This window comes from Elephas maximus, chromosome 25 (assembly GCF_024166365.1).
Source record: "Elephas maximus indicus isolate mEleMax1 chromosome 25, mEleMax1 primary haplotype, whole genome shotgun sequence".
NCBI classification, from domain to species: domain Eukaryota; kingdom Metazoa; phylum Chordata; class Mammalia; order Proboscidea; family Elephantidae; genus Elephas; species Elephas maximus.
In genome coordinates, this window is record NC_064843.1 from 22,253,425 (window position 1) to 22,279,086 (window position 25,662).

Below are 25,662 nucleotides of genomic sequence, written 5' to 3' on the forward strand. Positions count from 1 at the left end.
GTTTGCAGCTGTTTCTTCTCATTTTGAGTCATGCCACATCAGCAAATGAAGGTTCCAAAAGTTTGACTCCATCCACATCATTACGGTTGACTCTTCTTTGAAGAGGTGGCTCTTCCCTAGTCATATTTTGAGTGCCTTCCAGCTAAGGGGCTCTTCTTCTGGCACTATACCATACAGTGTTCCACTGCTATTCATAAGGTTTTCACTGGCCAATTTTTTTCAGAAGTACACCACTAGGTCCTTCTTCCTAGTCTGTCTCGGTCTGGAAGCTCCACTGAAACCTGTCCACCATAGGTCACCCTGTGGGTATTTGAAATACCGGTAGCATAGCTTCCAGCATCACAGCCACATGCAAGCCACCACAGTGCAACAAACTGACAGACAAGTGGGGACGCTGAAACTTGCTCTTGAACGTAGAGTAGTTAAAGTGAACAGAAGAAGTAGTGAAGTAAAAGAGCTGAATAGAAAGTTTCAAAGGGCAGCTTGAGAAGACAAAGTAAGGCATTATAATGAAATGTGCAAAGACCTGAAGTTAGAAATCCAAAAGGGAAGAACACACTCAGCATTCCTCAAGTTGAAAGAACTGAAGAAAAAATTCAAGCCTCAAGTTGTAATTTTGAGGGATTTTATGGGGAAACTATTAAATGACTCAGGAAGCATCAAAAGAAGATGGAAGGAATACATAGAGTCACTATACCAAAAACAATTGATCAACATTCAACCATTTCATGAGGTAGCATATGATCAAGAACCAACAGTACTGAAGGAAGAAGTCCAAACTTCAATGAAGGCATTGGCAAAAAACAAGGTTCCAGGAATTGACGGAATACCAATTGAGATGTTTCAACAAACAGATGCAGTGCTGGAGGTGCTCACTCATCTATGAAAAGGAATTTGGAAGATAACTACCTGGCCAACGGAGTAGAGAGATCCATATTTGTGTCCATTCCAAAGAAAGGTGATTCAACAGAATACAGCAATTATCGAACAATATCATTAATATCATACAGAAATAAAATTTTATTGAAGATCATTCAAAAATGGTTACAGCAATACATTAACAGGGTACTGCCAGAAATTCAAGCTGGATTCAGAAGATGAGGTGGAATGAGGGATATCATTGCTGATGTTAGATGGATCCTGGCTAAAAACAGAGAATACCAGAAAGATGTCTACCTGTGTTTTATTGGCTATGCAAAGGCATTCGACTGTGTGGGTCATAACAAATTATGGATAACATTGCAGAGAATGGGAATTCCAGAACACTTAATTGTTCTCATGAGGATCCTGTACTAGACCATGAGACAGTTGCTCAAACAGAAAAAGGGGATACTTCGTGCCCTAAAGTCAGGAAGGGTATGAATCAGAGTTGCATCCTTTCACCATACTTCTTCAATCTGTATGCTGAGCAAATAATCCAAAAAGCTGGACTCTATGAAGAAAGATGGGACATCAGGATTGGAGGAAGACTCATTAACAACCTTGTGTTATGCAGATGACACAATCTTGCTTGCTGAAAGTGAAGAGGACTTGAACCATTCACTGATGAAGATCAAAGACCACAGCCTTCAGTATGGATTGCGCCTCAACATAAAGAAAACAAAAATTCTCACAATTGGACCAATAAGCAATATAATGATAAACGGAGAAAAGATCGAAGTTGTCAAGGATTTCATTTTACTTGGATCCACAGTCAACACCCATGGAACCAGCAGTCAAGAAATCCAACGACGTATTGCATTGGGCAAATCTGCTGCAAAAGACCTCTCTAAAGTGTTAAAAAGCAAAGATGCCACTCTGAGGACTAAGGTGAGTCTGACCCAAGCCATGGTATTTTCAATTGCCTCATATGCATGGGAAAGCTGGACAATGAAGAAGGAAGACTGGAGAAGAGTTGATGCCTTTGAATTATGGTGTTGGCAAAGAGTACTGAATATACCATGGACTGCCAGAAGAATGAACAAATCTGTCTTGGAAGAAGGACAGCCAAAATGCCCCTTTAGAGGCAAGAGTGGTAAGACTTCATCTCCCATATTTTGGACATGTTATCAGGAGGGATCAGTCCCTGGAGAAGGGCATCATGCTTGGTAAAGTAGAGGGTCACCAAAAAAGAGGAAGACCCTCAGTGTCAATGAGATGGACTGACAGTGGCTTCAACAGTGGGCTCACACATAACAACAATTGTGAGGATGGCACAGGACCGGAGGAGTTCCGTTCTGTTGCGCTATGAGTCGGAACCTACTGGATGGCACCTAAGAACAACAAAGCCACTCGATTTGTGGCATGTTTTTACAGCTGACCTAATACACCCCCATAGGGGTAAATTAAGGAGACCTGGCGGTGTGGTGGTTAAGCGTTCAGCTGCTAACTGAAAGGTCAGTGGTTTGAACCCACCAGCTGCTTTGCTGAAATATTTCGTGAAATATGTCTGCTTCTTCAAAGATTTAAAGACTTGGAAGCCCTAGGGAGCAGTTCTGCCCTGTCCTATACGGCTGCTATGAATTGGAATGGACTTGATGGCAACAGTGGCATCACTAGGGTTGGTGTCACCCAGTGCAGTAAATAATGGTGTCACCCCTCCGCCCATGGACTTCCTTCTGTACCAGAACACACAAAATCCTTACTAATGGTTTTTGTACTAATGTTACTTGCAAATCATAAATGCCAGCAACAACAAAAACAACAGCACGTGCTTGTAGTGCCGTGCACATGAAACCATAGGATTCGAAGCGTCACTGTAACTGAGTAATAATACGCTGACTGGAGCACATTAGAAGGTCCAAAAAGTGAATGAGCATCAAGTTGTAGCCTTGAAGGTACACTGATATGAGGAAGCTGAGCTTACAAAAAATGTTTTTGTTGTTGTAACTAACTACAGAGATACTTTTATACAAAACAATAAATTTCCGCTGAAACACTGCACAAAAACTTTATAGACAGTCATTTTGGTGTCACGCCTCTGACAGTGTCAACCAGTGCGGTCCGCATTCCGTACGCCCCCTAGTGACAACACTGGATGGCCGTGAGTTTGGTTTTAGCTTTTGGAGGCACCCTGGTTAAGCACTATGCTAACTTCAAGGTTGGCACCTGGTCTCTGTGGGAGAAAGACCTGGCAATCTGCCCATGTAAAGATTAAACCAATCAATCTAATGAATGAGAAAACTGAGGCTCAGTGAGCGGATGTAATTTGCCCACTACCAGTTACCACTGAGTCGATTCCTACTCATGAGGACCCCATGAGTATTAGATTAGGACTATGTTCCACTGAGTTTTCAATGGCTGCGTTTTTTGCAAGTAGATCACCAGGCCTTTCTTCTGAGGTACTTCTAGGTAGACTCAAACCTCCAACCTTTCGATTAGCACCTAGGCAAGTTAACCATTTGCACTACCCAGGCACACTTGCCCATTAAGAAAAAAAAAAATCAAACCTGTTGCCGTCAAGTCAATTCCAACTGATAGCGACCCTACAGGACAGAGTAGAACTGCCCCATAGAGTTTCCAAGGAGTGCCTGGTGGATTCAAACTGCTGGCCTTTTGGTTAGCAGCTGTAGCTCTTAGCCACTACACCACCTGGGTTTTCCCATTATTACCCTGTATATTAGTGGCAGAGCCTGGACGAAAATTTGGGCCTGTCCTCCTCACCAGAGAAACCCTGGTGGTGTGGTAGTTAAGAGCTATGGCTATTAACTAAAAGGTCAGCAGTTTGAATCCCCCAGGCACTCCTTGGAAACTCTATGGCGCAGTTCTGCTCTGTCCTATAGGGTTGCTATCAGTTGGAATTGACTTGATGGCAATGGGTTTGGCTTGGTTTTTTGGTTTCCTCACCAGAGAGTGACAGGATTGTAAACCAGCATGGAGCCTTAGAGAACATGCCATCCCATGTTCTCGTCTTACAGCTTGTTTTAGCTCCCAAATGTATCCTGCTGCCTCCCCTCTCCTCTTCCTCCCAAATTTCCAGTTCTTGGATCACCAGGGAAAATGCCTTTGTCTCAAAGTACTTGGCAAAGGACTGATTTTTTTTTTTCTACGCTGAAAGGACTATTTCCCTCCCAAACCCAAGGGACTGGACAATGTTTATTTGATGTTTATAAAACCTCTTAGCAGATGAAGGACGTAACAGGAAAAGACCAGATTTTGAGTTGTCAGGACTGCTGGGATTTCTCCAACTCCACAGCATTTTCAGGACACAGCACTTTCAGGATACAGAATTTTCAGGATACAGCATTAGAGATTCCCAAACATCAGGGGAGCAAAGACTTTTTTCTGGAGGCTGAGGAGTAGGCAGTGAATAAACTCACAGGTGCTTCGGTGCAATGTAAACAGGGTATATCCTGACTCACTTGGTAGTTCTAAGGTTATTGTTGTGTGCTATTGAGTGGATTCCGACTCATGGTGACCCTATATGACAAAGTAGAACTGCCCCGTAGGGTTTCCTAAACTGTAATCTTTATGGGAGGAGCCCTGGCAGCAAAGTGGTTAAACATTTGGCTGCTAACCAGAAGGTCAGCAGTTTAAATCCACCAGCTGACCTGCAGGAGAAAGATGTGATGGTCTGCTTTCGTAAAGATTACCAAAAACCAAAACCCACTGCTGTTGAGTTGATTCTGACTCATAGTGACCCTACAGGACAGGACAGAACTGCCCCATAGGGTTTCCAAAGAGTGGCTGGTGGATTCGAACTGCTGACTTTTTGGTTAGCGGCTAAGCTCTAACCAACAGGGCTCTGCACCACCAGGGCTTCTCTGTAAAGATTACAGCCTTGGAAACCCTGTGGGGCAGTTCTACCCCGTCCTATAGGGTCTCTGTGAGTCCCAGTCGACTTGGTGGCAATGGGTTTGGTTTTCGTTTTAATCTTTACAGTAGCAGATCAGCAGGTATTTGCTCCTACAGAACCGCTTGGTGGGTTTGAACCGCCGACACTTCAGTTAGCAGCCTAGTTCTTAACCACTGCGCCGTCAGGGCTCCCATTCTAAGTGTATTAGGGCTGAGAAAACTTTTGATGCCCCCATTAAAATCCAAGCAAATCTTATCAAAAAGAGGAAATGCCAGCCACCTACGAAATATCTAATATGAGGTATATGTGAAGCCAATGTGTAAAAGAAAAGAAAAAACCCCAGCCCTTTCCCCACACTTACACAGTCCTGAGAATGAAGGGTCAAAGTTCTAGGCCACAGTCAGGTTCACAGGCTAGAGCAATTTATGTAAAGGTTTTTTGAAGTCACTTAACGCTTTTTCTTTCTCCCTTTTTATGTATTTATTTTAACAGCTTTACTGAGGCACAATTGACATACAACAAACTGCCCATATTTAAATTATACAACGTGATAAGTTTCTATGTTGATTTATATATACACCTGTGAAACCATCGCCCCTACCAAGATAATAAACACATGCCTTACCCCGCAAAAGTTCCCTTGTTCCCCTTGGCAATCCCTCCCTTCCCAGGCAACCACTAATGCATTGGGCAGATGTACCATAATTTCTTTCTTTTTTTTTTAAATAATTTTATGTTCCACGGAAATATACATAGCAAAACCTGCTAGCATTCCACAGTTTCTAGACACAACGACATTGGTTACATTCTTCACATTGTGTCAACATGCTGCTTATTTCTGTTCTAGATGTTTCACTCCCATTGATTTAATCTCCCTGTCCCCAGCCTTATCATCTACATTTTAAAATAACTGTTTTCTCTATGGTCTTACGTAGATTTTTTTTTTTTTTAAGTAATGCTATATTCAAGGGTGACAATCTTCACTCTTTGGGCTAAAGTGTCACTTAACTTAAAGGTGATTTCAGGGGATAGTTTCAATTCAAGGACTGAAAAGCAACGCAGAGCCATAGTTTCGGTGACTCCTCCAGCCTCAATAGGTCCAGTAAGTGTGGATTCTTTAAGAATTTGAAGTTCTGTTCCACATTTTTCTTCCTTTTAAAAGTTTTTTTATTATCATTTTTTTAATTTTAATTTTATTGTGTTTCAGGTGAAAGTTGACAGGGCACATTAGTTTTTCATTAAAAAATTTTATACACAAATGCTTTTGTGATATGAGGTCCCCACAGTGTGTCAGCACTCTCCCCCTTTCTCTTTCCACCTCGGGTTCCCCGTGTCCATTCATCCAGTTTTCCTGTCCCTTCCTGCCTCTGGTCTTTGCTTTTGGGCAGGGGTCGCCCATTTGGTCCCGTGTACTTGATTGACCTAAGAAGCATGTTCCTCACGTGTGTTATTGTTTTATAGGCCCGTCTAATCTTTGGCCGAAACGTGGATTTCAGGAGTGGCTTCAGTTCTGAGTTACCAGGGTGTCCTCGGGCAAGTAAGACCAGTAATTCCGGTCTTTTTTGTGTGTTTTTCTCTCTTTTTATCAGGATTTCTTTATTATGTTCCTGATGAGAACATTCAGTGGTGGTAGCCGGGCACTATCTAGTTCTTCTGGTGCACCCTAATTTCTTTACCTTGTCCCCTGTTGATGGACATGTTTCTAGTCTTTTGCAATGACAATAAGTATTCTTTTTGCTAAAGTCTTTGTATCCATGTAGGAGTATATCTTTTGGATGAATTCCTAGAAGTAGAGTAGTTGGGCTAAAGGGTACATGCACTTTTAATTTTGTTAGATGTTGCCAAGTTGCATGGAAGACCTTGGAGTTTCTCCTTCAGAGATTTTTTTTTCTTAAAATTTCTCCTTCTAGTGGCTGCGGGAAATGCTCTAAGAAGGTTAAAAAAAAAAAAAAAATTCCTCCGACTTCTTTTTAGATAATTTGGGTCCTTACTTAAAAATTTAAAAAGAAGGAAAAATCCTTAAGCAATCACTACTGATTTGTTTTTCCTCTTCAGTAGCATCAGATGTTCTGATTTTGCCCTCGACATCAGCCAATTGCCTGTAATCATCTGCAAATGGGTGGTGCTTGGGCTGCCATGGGGACGGGGGTGCAGGGGTGGGGAAGAACGTCAGACTACTAAATCCAGGCGATGCAAAGACTGATCTGTCTGTAACGTACAAACCTTTTGAGCCTCTGGAGTTTGAAACCAACCACTCAAAGAGATCCTGGATAATTTCAAAAGTGGAGTTTTTATGGGAAATTTTAAGAGAGCGCGTGTGTGTGTATGTGTGTGTGCGTGCGTGTGTGTGTGTGCGTGCGTGTGTGTGTGCGTGCGTGTGTGTGTGTGCGCAAAAGCACGCCTCCCCGCTCTTCCTTTATAACAGACACTGGGGAAAAGAGGCAAGAGACCTTGGTTATAGCTGACAATTATTTATGCCATTAGATTTTATGTGCACTTGTTAGACACACAGTAAAAACCATCTCAACCACTTATTGTTGAACCTTAGACCAAGGGATAAATGAAGAACAGGGGGCAACAATAAAGAAAAATTTCAAAGAGACACAACGAGCCTTTATGTTTGCTCCTGATTGGAAACAAAGATGATCTTCCCACATAACCTAAATTCTTGGGAAGTAAGTCTTTGGGACCTAGCTCACCATGGCAATGTAGATACGTAGGGGCATCTAGTGAAGATTTCCTGTTTATATTTCCTCTCTGCCCTAATTTCTCATCAGCTTTTTGTGTTTCTCTTTTGCCAAAACCAGTCTGGAGAGGCCACATTCTGAAAAGCAGGATGGCCAGAAATAACTCAAGGCATGACAAAGAAAAAAAAAAAAAGAAAAGTTGGTTAAATTTCCTACTCTTCAAAGAAAACAATTTGGAAGTTGTTAACTAGGTACTGTGTATTCACTGGAGCCCTGGGGGCAGAGTAGTTAAGAGCTCAGCTGCTAACCAAAAGGTGAGCAGTTCAAATCCACTAGCTGCTCCTTAGAAACCCTATTGGGCAGTTCTACTCTGTCCCATAGGGTCATTATAGGGTCGCTATGAGTCGGAATTGACTTGACAGCAACAGGTTTGGTTTTTTGGTAAGTATTCACTAAATACTGTAGGATGAGGTCAAGTCCAAGTCCAAGTTCATTGCTGTTGAGTCATTCTGACTCATAGTGACCCTATAGGGCAGGATAGAACTGCCCCATAGTGTTTCCAAGGAGTGTCTGGTGGATTCGAACTACGGACCTTTTGGTAAGCAGCCCTAGCTCTTAACCATTGCGCCACTGTTTCCGTGATGAGATCAGTAGGAGCGAAATCAGTGCTCAGGCCCTAAACTTCCCCAAAAGTTGACTTAAAAATGCTTGGCCATGTTGTCTCCATTTGTCCAATAAGGGTAACTAACTCTCCTCCCAGGGGCAGAAAATACAAGGGCTAAAATAAATAGCTCAGGATCACCAAGAACTGCGGGGTTGGAGGCGAAAGAGGTAAGTCTTCCTTATTGTTCCTTTTCTAGCTCATCCACCCGCTCACCCACCCACCAACCCACCAACCAACCAATTAATATTTACTGAATAAATGTTCATTCGCCACCATGCCAGCTTGGCTTATGCAAAACCCCAGAACATCAGTAAGTTTCAAAAGAAAAAAAAAGAATAAAATTCAATTTGGGCATTCTAATCTACTGTCGGGGAAACCCTGGTGGCGTAGTGGTTAAGTGCTATGGCTGCTAACCAAAGGGTCGGCAGTTCGAATTTGCCAGGTGCTCCTTGGAAACTCTATGGGGCAGTTTCACTCTGTCCTATAGGGTTGCTATGAGTCGGAATCGACTCGACGGCACTAGGTTTGGTTTGGTTTCGTTTGGTTGAATCTACTGTCGGCCATGTTATTTAGGTTGGATAAGCCCAAATGATCTCATAAAAGAGAAGATATGTGAATAGCAGGTTTATGGAATGAATGAATCCATAGGCTGGCAAGTTAGTTACAAAGAGATGTACATGCCAAGTTCCATGAACACAAAGGGGCCCACATGTGGACCCTGTCACATTTTGCTCATAATCTAGGTGGGATCTATATTGAGGCTGTAGACATCTGTCGTTTTTGTCCATCCAGTATCTCTGCTATCTTCTTCTAGTTACTGTGGTCTGGATTTCTTTGGGAAACTACCTCTCTTCACCTCTAGTCCATATGGTTTGGGTGAGGATGACCCCAACTCCAGCTTCCATTGTGGGCACGAGACGGAGGTCTTTGGCTCTATCACAGCGTTCTACCCCACTGGCCACAGAGATTGGTTCAGAGATGGGCATGTGACCTAAGCTGGGCCAATGAGAGCTTTTACTGGGACTTTTGCAGAAGCTGTTAGGAAGGAGGAGCTCTCTCTGCTGGGGCAGATAAGCAGGCAGCACGCAATCCTGGAGTGGCTGGTGGCCTTCTTTGCCACCACAGGGGGAGAGCTTGCTGGAGAGCTAAATGAATCCAAGAAAATGCAGTCAGGTGGAAAAGGGAGACAGAGTGCCCACATTATCATCTCAACCCCTGGGCCCAATCATGGACTCCTGGACTTCTTCGTTGCATATATCCAAAAATTCCTTTTTTTTTTTTTTTTTTACTGAAACCAGTTTAAATTAGATTTTCTGTTTTGAAGTAAAAAAGTCCTGACTAAAAACAAAATGAAACAGTTGCCATTGAGTGGTTCTGACTCAAGGTGACCCACGAGTGTCAGAGTAGAACTGTGCTCCACAGGATTGTCAGCGGCTGATTGTTCTGGAAGTAGACGACCAGGTCCTTCTTCCGAGGCACCTCTGGGTGGTCTTGAACCTCCAACCTTTCAGTTAGCAGCCAAGTGCATTATCCGTTCATAGCACCCAGGGACGTTTCCTAAAACTGTCATGCCATTTGAAAGGAACACTCTTAAGGATTTTTGAAGGGTTCTAGAATTCGCTGTATTTGAATACCTGTTAGAGAGTGATCCAAGGCTTGAAGGCCCTTCTGCTCTCAAGTGGATTTTCGATAACATATTCTCAGCTACGTATGGTTTAGGGAGTAGCAGGGGCACTTGCTGTGCAGTCCAAGAGGCCTGGGTTTGGAATCCCAGCTCCACCGATTACTAGCAAGCTACTTATCACTTTGTTCTTCATTTTTCTCATCTGGATGAAGGAGGGGGACAATACAAAAGCCGCCTTTGTGAGGATGATGGCAGTTCCTTATCACAGTTTGTAATTACATATTTTTGTGATTGTTTGCTGACTGCAGAGACCAAGTCTACACTGCACTTTTATTTCTAAACACTAAGGAGAGTGCCTGGGATGCAGTAGGTGCTTAATCAATATTTGTTGACTAAATATATAAATAAGTGATTAGAGAAGGCTACACAGTTATGTGCTTGGCACACAGTGGGTCAGCCATCAATAGTAGTCCTTTTGGACTCTCATTACCCATTGCCGTCAAGTGGATTGAGACTCACAGCGACCCTGTAGGACAGAGTAGAACTGTCCCACAGGGTTTCTAAGGCTATAATCTTTACGGAAGCAGACTGCCACATCTTTCTCCCTAGGAGCAGCTGGTGGGTTCAAACCACTGACCTTTTGGTTAGCAGCTGAGTGCTTAACCACTGCACCACCAGGGCTCCTTCCTTTTAGACTAGGAGGTCCCAAGCTCTAGTGCCCACATGGGCCAGGCAGGTAATGAACTTGAGTTAAGCTGGCTAGATGTGGAATTGTGTCTTTTGTCTAAAAAGGGCAGACATTACTCAGCCCTGGCGGAGCGTTGCCACTTGGGAATGTGGACTTAATTTGGCTAGACTGTCTCTCAGGAGAAGCTGTTGTTGTTAGTTGCTGTCAAGTCAATTCCGACTCACAGCAATCCCATGGGTGTAGAATTGCTTCATAGGATTTTCAAGATTGTGACCTTTTGCAGACAGACCACCAGACCTCATATCTAGGGAACCCCGGGGTGGGTTTGAATTGCCAAACTTTTGGTTAGTAGTCCAGCTCTTAAACTAGAAATTAGAATTTTTAGGTAAAAATTTCTGACTTTTAAACATGGGTACAATTAAACACACACACACACACACACACAGGCAAACAAAACAAGTCTGAGGCCGGATTTAGCCCTTGGCAACCTGTTCACCACAATGGGGACCCAGGCCTTGGTGTGCCCTCAGACCAGAGCCATGAATGACCACGCAACAGTGACAGTACGTACCAGCAAGTGACTCGGGACTCTGGTTGGGGACATTGTGAGATGCCTCCTGGAGGACGTAGGTAGACGTGGAGAGGGGGGAAGGGCAGATGCTGCTGGCCGGGACATAAGGAGGGTTGTAGGATGAGCTGTAATACTGGGAGTACTGGCTCTGAGGGAAGCCGGCGTAGGAAGTATAGTCCTGGGAAGGGAAAAAACAAGGATGTGAGCGAGGAAGCCTACACGGGTAGGTTTGGGTTTGGGCCCCCAGTCAGCCCATCACAACTGATGTGGGGAAGAGGCCTTGTGGCTCCAGTCTACTGTCTCTCTCTCTCTCTCTCCCCTCCTGATGTTGTTACCAAAAAACAAAACCAAACCTGTTGCCATCGAGTCGATTCCGACTGATAGCGACCCTGTAGGACAGAGTAGAACTGCCCCATAGAGTCTCCAACGAGCAGCTGGTGGATTCAAACTGCCAATCTATTGGTTAACAGGTGTAGCACTTAACCACTATGCCACCAGGCTTTCCGTTGTTGTTGCTAGATGTAGATAATTTATAAAAACCTCACCAAAAAAAAAAACCAAACCTGTTCCTGTAGAGTTGATTCTGACTCACAGTGACCCTATAGGACAGAGTAGAGCTGCCCCACAGGGTTTCCAAAGCTGTAATCTTTATGGAAGCAGACTGCCACATCTTTCTCCCACAGAGAGGAGTGGCTGGTCAGTTCGAACCGCTGACCTTTTGGTTAGCAGCTGAGTGTTTAACCACTGCACCACCAGGGGTCCTTCCAAAAACCTCATAAAACCAAAAAACCAAACTTGTTGCCTTCGAGTCAATTCCAACTCATAGCGACCCTATAGGACAGAGAAGAACTGTTCCATAGGGTTTCCAAGGAGCAGCTGGTGGATTTGAAATGCTGGCCTTTCGATTAGCAGCCGAGCTCTTAACCACTGTGACACCAGGGCTCCTCAAAAACCTCACACAGGGTTTTAATTCCCTGGCACTTCCTGCCTGTCTTATTCACTGGCTCTAGAAAAGCCCCCTGGCCCAGGGATGCAGACACTGGCTGCTGGAGGTCAGGAGGTGCACCTTGAGGGATATGGGTGTGGCATCGACAGGGTCTGTCTCGGTCTCTGTTGTATCCCCAGAACCGGGAAGCACTCCTGGCACGTAGGGTGCTCAACGCATATTGTTTAAATTGATAAAAAATGAACGAACAATAAAGAGCACATACCTATACAAACATACCCAGGAGGTAAGGTGATATTTTGGGTTCACGGGGACACAAGTACAGTGGCATCTGTACAGCTTTAGGGAATGTATAATATCCTATTAGGGCATCTAGGAGATTAAGACAGTGGAAGCCATTTCTCTTTTATCAAGCTTTGTTTACATGGACTAGATATTCCAGCTCTCATCCCACAACAGTCATCATTTCAAATATTCTCCCCCACCATGACCGTGGTTCATGACCATGAACCAGTGTTTCGCAACCCTGCAAGGGAACTCTTGCAAAGTTCAGCTTCCCAGGCCCAGCCCTAGACCTACTGCATCAGAATTTCTGGGGGTGGCGTCTAGGGAGTCTGCGTTTTCGATAAGCTCCTAGGGTGAAATGGACAAACACCCAGAGTTAACAACCAAACCTGTCTTATTTACAAGTATTTTATCTATGTTTATAAAACCCGTTGCTGTCGAGTCTATTCCGACTCATAGTGATCCTACAGGACCAAGTAGAACTGCCTCATAGGGTTTCGAAGGAACGACTGGTGGATTTGAACAGCTGACCTCTTGGTTAGCAGCCAAGCTCTTAACTAACCGCTGCACGATCAGGACTCCATGTCTATAATGTTTTGTATTTTTCCACTCTATGTTTACAATAGAATGGAAAAAAAAAGATAAGTTTTTCCCTGTATCTCAAGGTTGAAATCATTCACATTCTTTAGCTCCCTAAACAACAGCTTGGGCATTCTGAGTATTTATACGTGTTAAATACTCCTAAAGTCTACCTAGGTGGAGCAGTTTTGTTTTAACGCTAGCCTGAAAGCTTGTTAACTTTTTCTTCTGAGATAATTTAAGACTTACAGAGAAGGTGCAGAGTTCTCATACACTTTTATTAAATTAATTCTATTTTTTTCGATCTGATATAGACATTTTTATTAAGCGGAAGTAAGGTTATATTGTATTACATGGTTATCTTTACTTTGAATATATTTTATATACCATTACCTAATTCCTATTATACTCGTAATCAAAGCTATTAGAGTTTGATGTTTATAAGAGCTTTATAAAGACTCTGTCAAAAAAAAAAAAAAAAGGTCCATACAATTAGGAAACAAAAACAGATTCAAACAGAGTCAACTGCATTCTAAAACAAATATCACCAAATCATATATTTCCTCAAAGAGAACTCTCTCCGAAGGAAACGTGAAGATAGAATCTTTTGTTTACCAGAGATCTGTTCCTAATTCTAGGCTGTGGAGCGTTGCCCAGTCAACGTTTGTTACATGCACGGTTCAGTGACAGGGATGACGTTCATCACATTGCTCAACCACCGCCCCTCAAGGCTAAGGAGTTGTAGCACTTCTGTGAGACTGCTGCCTCCCAGGCATTTGAGAGAGTCCCCAGGAGACCCTCCATCAGGAGGTGGGGCAACAAGAACAAAATATAACTAATAATGTGATGCCAACTCTTCTCAAAGATCAGTGAAGTGTGGGGAGAAGAAAATTATAGGACAAGTAAAGTAAGTTGTTGTTAGGTGCCATTGAGTCGATTCCAATTCAGAGCGGCCCCATGTGACAGAGTAGAACTGCCATATAGGGTTTTCTTGGCTGTAAGCTTTACAGAAGCAGATTGCCAGGTCTTTCTCCCGCAGAGCTGCTGGGTGGGTTCAAACTGCCAACCTTTCCGTCAGCGGTTGGGTGCTTAACCATCGCACCACCAGGGCTCCTTAAGTATACTCTCAAATACAACGAAGATCTAAGTTCCCAATATAAAGAAAATACTGACTCAAAATAAAGTACTAAAACCAAGAGTCATTCTTTCCCACCACATATCACATCTAAGTCTTGTGGGCTGTACCTTCAAATGTCTCTCGAACCTGTCCATTTCTATCTCTAGTGCCTGAAAGTAGGCAAATTCTTCATTTGCTCTTTAAGTGAAACCAAGAGAATCAAAATATTAGTCCTTCTTCATCCTTCTAGTATTGACTTAGTTTGATTTACCAAGCATCTACAGAGCACCCAGTGTGCACAAGGCACTATGGCACTAGATGCTGGGAAGCCGGGAGTGAACAAACCACAGTCTCACAAAAGAGCACACACATTTGCATTTTTATGGGTGTCTTGGGATCATGTCGAGACTGAACATTTAAGATTGCCATGACCTTACATCTTTAGAAAATCTAGTAATTCCAGTGTTTCCGCCTCTATACCACACCTTCCCAATGGCCTTTTGCGCATCTGTTCCCTGCAGTCTCCAAACCCAGGGGATAAGAGGCCAGGTTTCTGGTGGTGGGGGAGGAGGCAGATCCTGATATAAGGAAAGAACCAAAAAAAAAGCCTGGTGGGGAGATAAGGCTACCTGGTGCACACTCCCGAATCCAGCCGCGTTGGTCAGTCCATTTGCTCCTTGATAGATTCCGGCTGTGCCTGTGGGAAGGAAGAACAGGGATACAGATTAAGTCTCTCGCAGTTGGGGAGGGGTGTGAAGGAGAAGGACGCATCAGACAAGCGAGGTCTTTGAGGTCTGAAGGCTTGGATAGAACCTGTGACCTTGGCAAGTTACCAACTATCTCTGAACCTCAGTTTCCTTGACAAACAAAGACTATAAATAACAGCACCTTCTTCACAGGGTTGTGGTGAGAAAAAAAACACTGATTCTAGTCCTCCTAATTATGTTTTGAATAAATGAACAAAATATCTTCACCTCGCTGAGATTTTGCTTCCCCATCTATAAAACAGGAATGGAAATGAGAATACTCCTCTGGTGATCTGCTCCCTGTAAAGATTACAGCCAAGAAAGCCCTTTGGGACATCTAGGTCAATTGGCATAACAAAGAGTATTAAGAAAATGATCTGCATGCCACTTTGGTAAGTGGCACCTGGGGTCTTAGAAGCTAGCAGGTGGCCATTTAAGATGCATCAATTGGTCTCAACCCACCTGGAGCAGAGGAGAATGAAGAACACCAAAGACACAAGGAAAACATGAGCCACAGAGACAGAAAGGGCCACATAAACCAGAGACTCCATCAGCCGAGACCAGAAGAACTAGATGGTGCCCAGCTACCACCAACGACTGCCCTGACAGGGAACACAACAGAGACTCCCTGATGGAGCAGGAGAAAAGTCAGATGCAGACCTCAAATTCTAGTAAAAGGACCAGACTTAATGGTCTGACTGAGACTCTGTTAGCCCAAAACTAAAACCATTCCCAAAGCCAACCCTTTAGACAAAGATTAGACTGGACTATAAAACATAAAATGATATTGGTGAGGAGTGTGCTTCTTAGCTCAAGTAGACACATGAGACTATGTGGGCAGCTCCCATCTGGAGGCGAGATGAGAAGGCAGAGGGGGACAGAAGCTGGTTGAACAGACAATGGAAATACAGGGTGGAGAGAAAGACTGCTGTCACATTGTAGGGAGAGCAACTAGGATCATATAACAATGTGTGTATATGTTTTTGTACGAGAAACTGACTTGAATTATAAACTTTCACTTAAAGCACAATTAAAAAAAAAAAAAAGAGATAAAAGCCAAAAACAGAGAGCAAGACTGGGAATCCAAAAATAAAGGGAAAAATAAAACAGAGTACAATGTAAGCAATGATAGAGTGCCTCAGCGAAATTTATAAGAATGGGAACTGGTAGACCTTGGTGTACTCTACATTCTGAGCGTATAAAATGATCCCATTGTTGCAAAAGAACAAGCTTATACACAGACACATATACATATAAACATTTGTGTCTGACCCCACTACAAGGAAAACTGAGGTATATGATGTTGTTCCAAATTTCAGAGGCAGTTCATTTATTTCAAACAAGATTCATTTGATTCACAGCATTTACTACTGTATCACTCGCTAATGGACTAAAAAAGGGGGGAAAATGCTACCAAATGTCACACTACAGCAATGTGCAGCACCAATAATTAACCTTGAGCAGAAGTTTTATTAACATATGTCCTTCATGAAAAACAGAAACATTAAATTGCCTTAGTGATTTAAAAATTAAAAAAAAAAAAAAGCCCTATGGGACAGTTCTACTCTGTCACATGGGGTCGCTGTGTGTTGAAATCGACTTGAGGACACTTAACAACGACTACTAGAAAATGCTATTTAGTGAGTGAATTAATAAATGAATGAATGGGTGTCATTTTAGATAGGGTGGTCAGGGGTGGCATTTGAGCTGAGGCTTGAATGACAAGAAGAGGCCAGTGATGGGAACATCCTGAGGGGAAGAATATTTCCCTTGGACAAAAGTGAGAGCAAAGATTCTAAGACAAAGATTAGCTTGGCAGATTCAAGAAACAGAAAAAGGACCAATGGGGTAGCAGCCCAGAGAAAGAAGAGGCTGGCTACGGCAACAGTAGCAACTGGTATGTCAGGTGCTGTTCTGAGCTCTCCGTGTGCATTCGCCCATTTAATCTTTGTAATAACCCTATGGTAGCCGCAATGATTATCCCTACTCTACATGAGGAAAGTGAGGCATGGGGGAAGACAGCAGGGACCAGGAACTTGGGTGCACCCAGCCCTTTGTTCCTAATCTCTATCACATGAGGGCTCATTGAAGACCCACCCACAAACCACAGAATTTGTCTACCAGTGTGGCATGCTGGGGCCCCCCTCTGCCATCCATGGCCTGCCCAGACACATCTGGCAGAAGGTCTAGGCCAATCTATTCAAGATCAGATGGTTTGGCCCTAGTTACCATGGCAACCCTACCTGCTGAAGCTTAGGAACCCATCTTGCCGCTGTGCAGCGTTTTCTCTTTTCTTTACTGTCAACCTTCTGAATGACGACTTAGGGCAGGTTTGTAAACACACAGCCCACAGTCTTGTCCCTTGGCATTCTTTCCCCCAAATAGCCTCTGGTTTGCTTTCATTTTGTAACCCAGGGTCGCCTGAGGAATGAACATCTGAACAAACTGCTATGTACCGAGAGCAGTGACAAAGCCCCTGTGGTGAGAAATCCACCCTGTGCCAAAGAAGACCCAGAAGGAAGGGGCAGGTGGACCCAGAAGTCTTGTGTCACAGTACACTGCAGGAATGCCAAACACCCACTTTTGCCTCCCTTCTGGCTGTTGGTATGTCCAGTGAGGTCCAGGGAAGGCAACATAAGGCAAGGAAAAATTCTCTCTTAAAGTGATGGTAGCAGGTCTTGCTAAGGGTCCCCCAATATCCATTCACCCCTCCTCTCTCATTGTAATAGAATTCCTGCTTTTAAGCTGGCCACATGACTGCTTAGAACAAATACTACATTTCCCGTCCTCCCTTGTGACTAAGTGTGGCCATCTGGTGAGTTCTAGATGAAGGAATGGGAGTAGAATTAATGTGGGCAACTTCCTGGTTGTGCCCTCCAAGGTCAAGAACGGGTCCTCCCTTGCCCCTTTTTTGCTGGCTGGACTGGAATGGAACCATCTTGGATCACACGGCCCAGCAACAGGAAGAAAGGAGCCTGGACTTTTAGGTGAGATAGAAATATGCTTCTTTCGTGTTGAAGACATTGCTATTTTGAGTCTCTGTCAATTGACTGGTTTTCAGAAAAGCAAATTTTAAGCGGACATTCATTCATTCAACAATTCATTTGCTAGTGAGGTACCAAATACCACCGTGTGACAGGTGCTGCTCTAGATATGGCGGTAAGCAAGGGGTTGTCATTTACAGTCAGAGGGGAAAGACAAACAACTGAGTGAACAGATTCATAAGGAGTTACACTGATTTCAGACAGTGGTGCATAAACACAGCACTGCTGCCATGTGGGCTGTGGATCGGAGTCTGCCCACAGGCTGTTTATTACCCGTCTGCGATGAGATACACATGGAAGTGAAGAGTCGGTGTCTGGGAACATCTAGAGCTATTTAACAGAATAATTTTATGTCTGCTAAATCTAACAATAAAAAATCAAGGCTTATAATGTGTATGATTTTGTAAAAATTTCATTTTTTCATTATTGTCTCTAAAAGTTTTTCCCCCTAATCGCTTCACCCTCCATGAAATTTTAATATCACAGATATATTGTTTATCTGTTTAGGTTCATATAATTGTTTCATACATAAAAAGAGGTAAGATTTTTTTTTTGCACCACCCCTCCCAACCATTTTTGTCCCTTTGGGGGCTATGCTGACCCAACTGAGAATGTATGTCCTAGTCATTCATCTTTATTGTATTTTACACCAAGAAAACAAAACCCCTGGCCCTTCATCACAGTGAGTTTGAGAAGCACTGGGTGCTACAGCACCTGGAGGCGGGACTTCCATCCCAAGGAAAGAGCGTTCCCTACCCACGCATCTGACACGGAGACCGCTGAGACCGTTACACACAGTGAATTGTTTGATGCCGCCGCCCACCCTCCAAGGTAAACACTGGTATTCCATCCACAGAAATTCAGTTTCGGCAAGGCTCTGTGACTCGTCCAGGAGTGTCTGAGCTGGAATTCAAAACTGCTGCTTCTCACTACCTCCCAGTATTGCTTCCTGCTTCCTGTCTCCCAGGCCTCAGCAGCAGCAAAGGAAGGATGTAGAAAAGCCCAGAAAGATCCAGACTCTGCCACGCTCCTGGATGTTCTATGCTTTGAGCCCTGATTTTTTTTTTTTGAGCCCTGATAGAAGAGATTATATCTGAGTCTCAAGGACCCTTTCAGTCTAGCCTGGAGTTTAATCCCGTCCTTACCCCTTCAGCGGAATTCCTGAGTAATGCAAATAGTTAGTGTGTTCGGCTGCTAACCGAAAGGTTGGAGGTTTAAGTCTACCCAGAGGTGCCTTGGAAGAAAGGCCTGGTGAACTAATTCCAAAAGATCAGCTCGCTCCTTGAAAACCTTACGGAGCACAGTTGGTCACCATGAGTCAGAGGCCACTGGTTTTTTGGAAGCCCCTTCAGCACCAACCTCGTGTTCTTTTTCCATCTTCTTCTTTCCCTTTGGCAACCTATTGGCTTAATACTAACCAGGCTGCTGAGATTCCCTGGAGAAGGCTTTTGCAAACAGAGGGAAGACAACTGGGGCCCAGCCTTCCAGGCACCATGAACCACTTTCTGAGATCACAAAACAGTCCTTGTACATGGGACTGATTTACAATAAGGGGAGGTTCTGGATCCTTCCAAGGTTGTCAGTGTGGAAAGATCCATTATCTTTTATTACAGCCGTCTGGAGCAGGGCGGGGGTCCCCCGTGGGGTCACACTGCATGTAATTTGGGAAGTGAACATGCTTACTGCATTGATCTGAGCAGACGATACCGTACCTTCCTGTCTTCCCAAAGATGGGAGATAATTCCATAAAGAGCCGTGGCACCCGCCTGTGACATGGGGGTGAACTCCCTGCGAACTCTGCCCCAGCTGTGCAAAGAGGGCACTTCAGGACGGCCTGTTAAATTCCAGGTCAGATTTTACACGGTGGAATTGACACCTAAAAAATCATATATGGATATGATAATGGAGAAATAATGAAGACAGTGCAGAGGAATTGCGAGCTTTTGGGATACTTCTCTTCAGCTTCGCTGCTGAGAAAATGCTCCTATGATGGTCCTCGGTCCGAGGCAGATGATTGGATTTCATTCTTCCTTCACCAGGACTCCTCACTTAGTCATCACAAGCGAGAGGCTGCAGGTGAGCTAGGGATTAGGACAGGAAGGCAAGCATGTCAGGGTCATGTCCTGAGATACTGCCTTAGGACACGTCCTCCCAGACTGTCACCTCCTGGGTCACGGACCCTGAGATGGAATGTGCCAGAAGAAATAGCAGAAATAACTTATCCTGGCTCTTCTGTTCCAAAGTTTAGGTCATAGAGTCTGGTAGGATGCAAGGTATAGGACAATGCTTCTCAAACTATCTGTGGTAAAGGAGCTCAGTTTCAAATGTCTAATCCTTAGAGGACCAAGATGTGGTTCCACCGCACGTGACTGGCAGGCAGCTCATGCCACAGGCAACTCACCATGTGATTTCAACAACTCCCGGACTGGTCCACGCCCTGTGCAATGAGATGAGTCTATGTTCATGTGCTGGGATGCAGAGACTGTATCTAATTGTTCTAAGAGTTTCTCACTCTTGCTCTTAGTTTCCATATTTAAGCTGTTGCAGACCAGTAAGTCTGCGGACTGACCCTGATCGGTGGATCATACAATGAATTAGACTGATGTAGGCAAAAAGGCTTAGTAAGAATATGAATGAAGAGGATTTTCCCAAAGGGGGGAGAGTGATCTTCTGGATTAGAGAAAGGGGAAAGAGAAGGCAGGGGAGTGGGGAGAGGAGAATGAGAACAAGTAGGGAGTTCTGGGGCTGAAGATTCTAGTCTCTGGACCCACATACAGTTGCTGGGAAAGCAGCAAGACCTCCAAATCAGAAATGGCTATGCATGATAATCCCAAGCTTGTTGATGTTAGGTGTGGCCGAGTCAACTCAGGCTGATAGGGACCCTACGTGTAACAGAAATGAACACTGCCCAGTCCTGCGCCATCCTCACAATTGTTGCTATGTTTGAGCCCATTGCTGCAGCCACTGTGTCAATCCAGCTCATTGGCGGTCTCCCTCTTTTTTCTGACCCTCTACCAAGTATGATGTCTTTCTCCACCAATTGGTCTCTCCTGATGACATGTCCAATGTAAATCTTGCCATCCTTGCTTCTAAGAAGCATTCTAGCTATACTTCCTCCAAGACAGATTTGTTCATTCTTGGAATATTCAATATGGTGTATTCAATATTCTTTGCCAACACCATAACTTGAATGCATTAACTCTTCCTCAGTCTTCCTTTTTCATTGTCCAGCTAGGCAGCACACACTCAAGCACTTACAGGCCCATCGGGTAATATAAGTGATGGAAGTAGCTGGGTGCAGGCACAATGATAAATGGTAACTGACATAGAGCTTCAGTAGTGGCGAACACTATGGGGTGGCAGGGACTGTGGCAAACTGGAATCCATAAGCTCTATCTAAGAGGCAGCAGTTTGTGGCAGACACTGTCTGGCTCCCCAGCAGGAAGTCCCAATTCTTTTCTCCCTTGCTAGCTTCTCTCTGTAAAGGCTGACAAAGAAAGATTCTTGCTTTCCCAGACTTTCTTGAAGCCTGGGGATGGCCATGCAATCCAGTTCTGGCCAAGAGGCTTCTGGAAAACAAAGTTTTTTTTGTTCCCCTGGCTACCTCTCAACTTCCTGCCCTGGGTCATGTGAAGGTGGAACACCTGGAGTGATAGTAACTGTCTTGGGACGTGAGGCAATAAGCATAAAAGCCAAAAGTCCATATGCTGAGGTTGGGGGAGGAGAGGATTAAAAGAACCTGGGTCCTTTATGGTATGTCTGAACTGCCAAACCAACCTTGAAGGTCTACCTCCAGACTTTTTATTAAATATACATTTCATTATGGTTTAAGCCAATGAGAGTTGGGATTTTTCATTATTTGCAGCCCAAAGCATTCCTAATTGATACAGTGGTACTGTGTCCCAGCCAACTGCTGCTACGTAGGAATGTGAGTCTAATGTAGCTACTACAGCTACTGGTTTTTCAAGAGAAATCAGAAATCTGTAATTGTATATGAACTTTCTGAACTTTTTGAAATGTAGGCAACAAAAGCAAATTCATTGGGCAAAAAACGAAAAGCATGTTTGTTTTAAGTGGATGTGGCCTATGGGCTTACAGTTTGTGATCTCTGTCTAGAAAGACAGAACAAGGAAAACTTCTTGTCCCCCAGATGAGGCAAAGACACACACAATGAAGAGTCACAGGCCTGAAGGGACCTTGAGGACGAAGACAGTGGACATTTCAGGAGCAGTGTGTGTTTCCCAAGAATGGAGGACTGAATGATTCCCCCAACTCACCAACAAGTCGGCATTAGATAAGATCTTGATGTGGCCAAAATTCTGGAGAGTTTGAGGAAAGTTCCCAAAAGACTAAGATGAAACTTTCCCACTAGCAAAGAGGAATGGTGGCTTAAAATAGAAATTACATTGAAATGCCGAAAATAAAGTCAGTTATATTTTTTATGCGCTAGAGCGTACAAATTGAGATTTATACCTTCTACACAAGGGAGGGAGGAATTGTTTATGACCCTGGCGCTCTGCTTTCCCCAAGGTCAGGAAACGTGTGTGGACAGCTGCTGAAGCTAGCCATTTCCCTTTTTGTTACCTGGGACCTCAGGTGCTAACACTGAGTTAATTTAGTTCATGGCGCGTTTTCCTCATTAATCCACTTAAGATTCTCTCTTTTATTTATTCGTTTCTTCTGTTCCCCACTCTCATTCCCCATCACTCCACAGGCCATAATTCTAGTGTGTATGTGTTTTTACACAATGGGCATTACTGCTTTGTGGGCAGGTAGTAATTTCTGTAAATTCTGTGTTACATTTCACATGGCATCTTAGGTTTTTTTTTTTTTTTCTTTTAACCGAGCATTAGGTTCTTAAGATTCATCGTGTTCCTATGGGTACATCTCGTCTGTGACACTTCGTTCCTTTTCAGGGGTGGATTATCCAATAGGCAAGGTAAGCATGGTGCTTACCTTGCTTACCAGATCATCTGAAGTGAACAATTTCACATTTTTTCACCACATCAAAGATTCTGCTTCTAGGTATGGCTGGCATCTGTTTCTCTCCCAACCCCATGGCACCTTCCTAAAGAATCGAACCCTTTTTTCAAAATTACAACCCCTCATGGGGACAAATTACCCAGTGAGCAAGGTAAGCAGGGGCTTATTTGTGCTTACTTCCTAATTACAGTTAAGCCTGTACTTACCTTGCTTATTGGGTAATCCACTCCTGTTCTTTTTACGTTTCATACTGTTTCTCATTTCTTCACCCAGCAATATGTTCTTAAGATCCATCCATGTTGCTGTCTCTCACAGAACTCTAGCAGCTGCCGCTGAGGAGCTCTAGTGGCGCGAAAGGTTAAGCGCTCATCTGCTAACCGAAAGGATGGCAGTTTGAATCCACCTAGAGGCTCTGCAGGAGAAAGACCTGGCAATCTGCTTCCATAAAGATTACAGCCTAGAAAACCCTACGGGGCAGTTCAACTCTGTCACATGGGGTTGCTATGGGTCAAAATTGACTCAACAGCACCTAACAACAACAACAGCAGCAGCTGCCCAGTCTTCCACCATGTGCAGTCTCCATGTCTCTTTTGCTTGCTCCTCCAGGGAGGGCATCTGGGTTGCCTCTATCTCTGCCCACCACAAACAAGGCTGCCATGAACATCCTTGAGCACACCTCCTGTGAACCTGTGTGCGAGTTGCCTTGGAATATATCCCCAGGAGTGGGACTGCTGGTCACAGGGGTTGTGGAGGCCCAATTTCCTTAAGGACTAGGTGAGGGCTGTCAGAGTGGCCGCCCAGTGTACATTCCCACCCCAGTACCAACAGTTCCTGTATCCTTGCATCCCTACTCACCAAACCAAACCAAACCAAACAAGCCAGTTGCCCATCAAGTCAATTCTAACTCATGGTGACTCCATGTGTGCAGAGTAAGACTGCACTCCATAGGATTTTCAAGGCTGTGACCTTTTGGAAGCAGATCGCCAGGCCTTTCTTCTGAGGTGCCTCTGGGTGTGTGTGAACCTCCAACCTTTTTGTTAGTAGTTGAGCACTTAAATGTTTGCGCTGCCCGGGGACTCCTCCCCACTAACAGTTAACATAATTCCACTTGCTGATTTTTGCCATCTTAATAGGACGAATATGATATCTCATTTGTTGTGCTGAATTCACATTCCTCTGATTACTGGTGACTATAACATCCCTTCTTGGACTTGCTGGCCTCTGGATTTCCTCCTCTTGAAAAGGAGAAGGGGACAGTCACCAAGGAAAGCTCTCCTCCCACTCCTGGGCCAAGCCCAGCTTTCACAAAATCCAAGCCCTTGGAAGCCTTTCAGTTACTGGCATTAGCAGTTAGACAAATAATAAAATAATAATAGCCTTCACATATGGAGCACTTATTATCTGCCCCCAGGCTAATCATTTTCCAGGCATTATGTTGTTTAATCCTCACCACAACCCTAGAAAGTAGGTGCCACTAGGAAGTAGTCAAGGCAGGGTTCAAGCCCAGGTCAACCTGGCTCTGAAGCCCAGGCTCTTAGCCAGCGTGTGGTCCTTTCTTCCAAACAGCTCATGGGGTCACCAGGGAACAGCAAAGGTCACTGCTGCCTTGGTTCTTTCAGGCCAACCTGATTTTGCTGTCACCCACAGAGTAGACATGCCCTCCCAGGCAGTACAAAGAAAGCCTCGTAGATAATCCCAACAAACAAGCACCCAGTAATCAATCTGACCTGGTGTTGGAATCCATCTGACAATTTCTTCCTCACAGCAGAGGGAACTACTATACTGGGTCCCTTGTGCCTCTCAAAAACATGTATTCATTAAACTTAATTCTTTTTTTTTTAACTTACTTTGTTGTTGTTGAGAACATATACAGCAAAACATACACCAATTCAACAGTTTCTACGTGTACAATTCAGTGACTTTGATTACATTCTTTGAGTTGTACAGCCATTCTCACCCTTCTTTTCTGCGTTGTTCCTCCCCTATTAACTTAAGCTCTCACTACCCCCTAAGTTTTCTATCTAATCTTTTGAGTTGCTGTGGTCAATTTGATCCCATATAGATAGATCTTAAAAGAGCACAGCGCTCAACGCAGACATTCTTTACTAATTAAGCTAAACTATTTGAATTTAAGAAGACTTTGGGGGATATTAAACTTAATTAGTCTTACTGAGGCCAGTGGTAAAATAAAATTCCTGAAAGCATTCCAGGGACTGCAGGTGAGAAAGATCTAGAAGTGTAACGGAGAGGTGAGACAAGAGCTGATATAAAGCAATCAGCAGGTCATGTATACAATGGAAAAACCACATGGAGGTAAGGGGTGGGGAGGGGTGAGCCTATCAGGAAACTGCCCACTCAAATACCTTAACCAAGACCAATGTTCCAGAAAGGGACAAATCAAAGACCTTCATAAGTCTATTTCTCTGCTTCACTTCTTTGTCCAGAATACAATGTCATGAGAGCAAAGACTCAGCTAGGCCTGGTGTGCCCTGGCCCTGCCTCTTTCATTCATTCAGGCATTCACTCATTTATGCCCCCATTCATTCAATAAATATTTGCTGGCCAAAATTTCTATTTTAACAAAAGAGATGGGTCCTGGAAGGGGGTGGAAGACAATAGAGAATCCACACATAATTGATAATTTGCCATGGTGATGATGGACAAGTGGTTGGACTTTCTAAGCCTTGGCTTCCCTGTAAAATCTGTTTAATCCGTAATCTGTAAAATGGAGCTAAGAGTAGTTTATTTACTGGTTCGTTATGAGGATTTTGTGACATAAGGCGCATAAAGGGCTTAGCTCAGAGTCCAGGACAGAGTAAGTGCTCAATAAATGGTAGCTGGGTCCTATTCTTGGTGTGTTAATTAGCACCACTGGGGATGTCAACAATGGTAGTATTTCACTGATCTGCCATTTCTTTTTAATTCACAGGAATAAAAATATCTAAAGAAAAAAA

General features: G+C 43.9%; 1 protein-coding gene across 6 annotated transcripts in view; it reads right to left on the reverse strand.

Moving 5' to 3' along the window:
• EYA2 (EYA transcriptional coactivator and phosphatase 2) overlaps positions 1–25,662 on the reverse strand; it is a 290,014-nt gene that overhangs the window by 99,620 nt on the left and 164,732 nt on the right. For all 6 annotated transcript variants that reach the window (XM_049869949.1, XM_049869950.1, XM_049869947.1 and 3 more), the window contains 2 exons: positions 14,565–14,632; positions 11,009–11,186 (listed from right to left, as the gene is read on the reverse strand). In XM_049869949.1, coding sequence (XP_049725906.1) covers positions 11,009–11,186; positions 14,565–14,632 — 246 coding nt within the window. The remainder of the gene's footprint in view (positions 1–11,008; positions 11,187–14,564; positions 14,633–25,662) is intronic.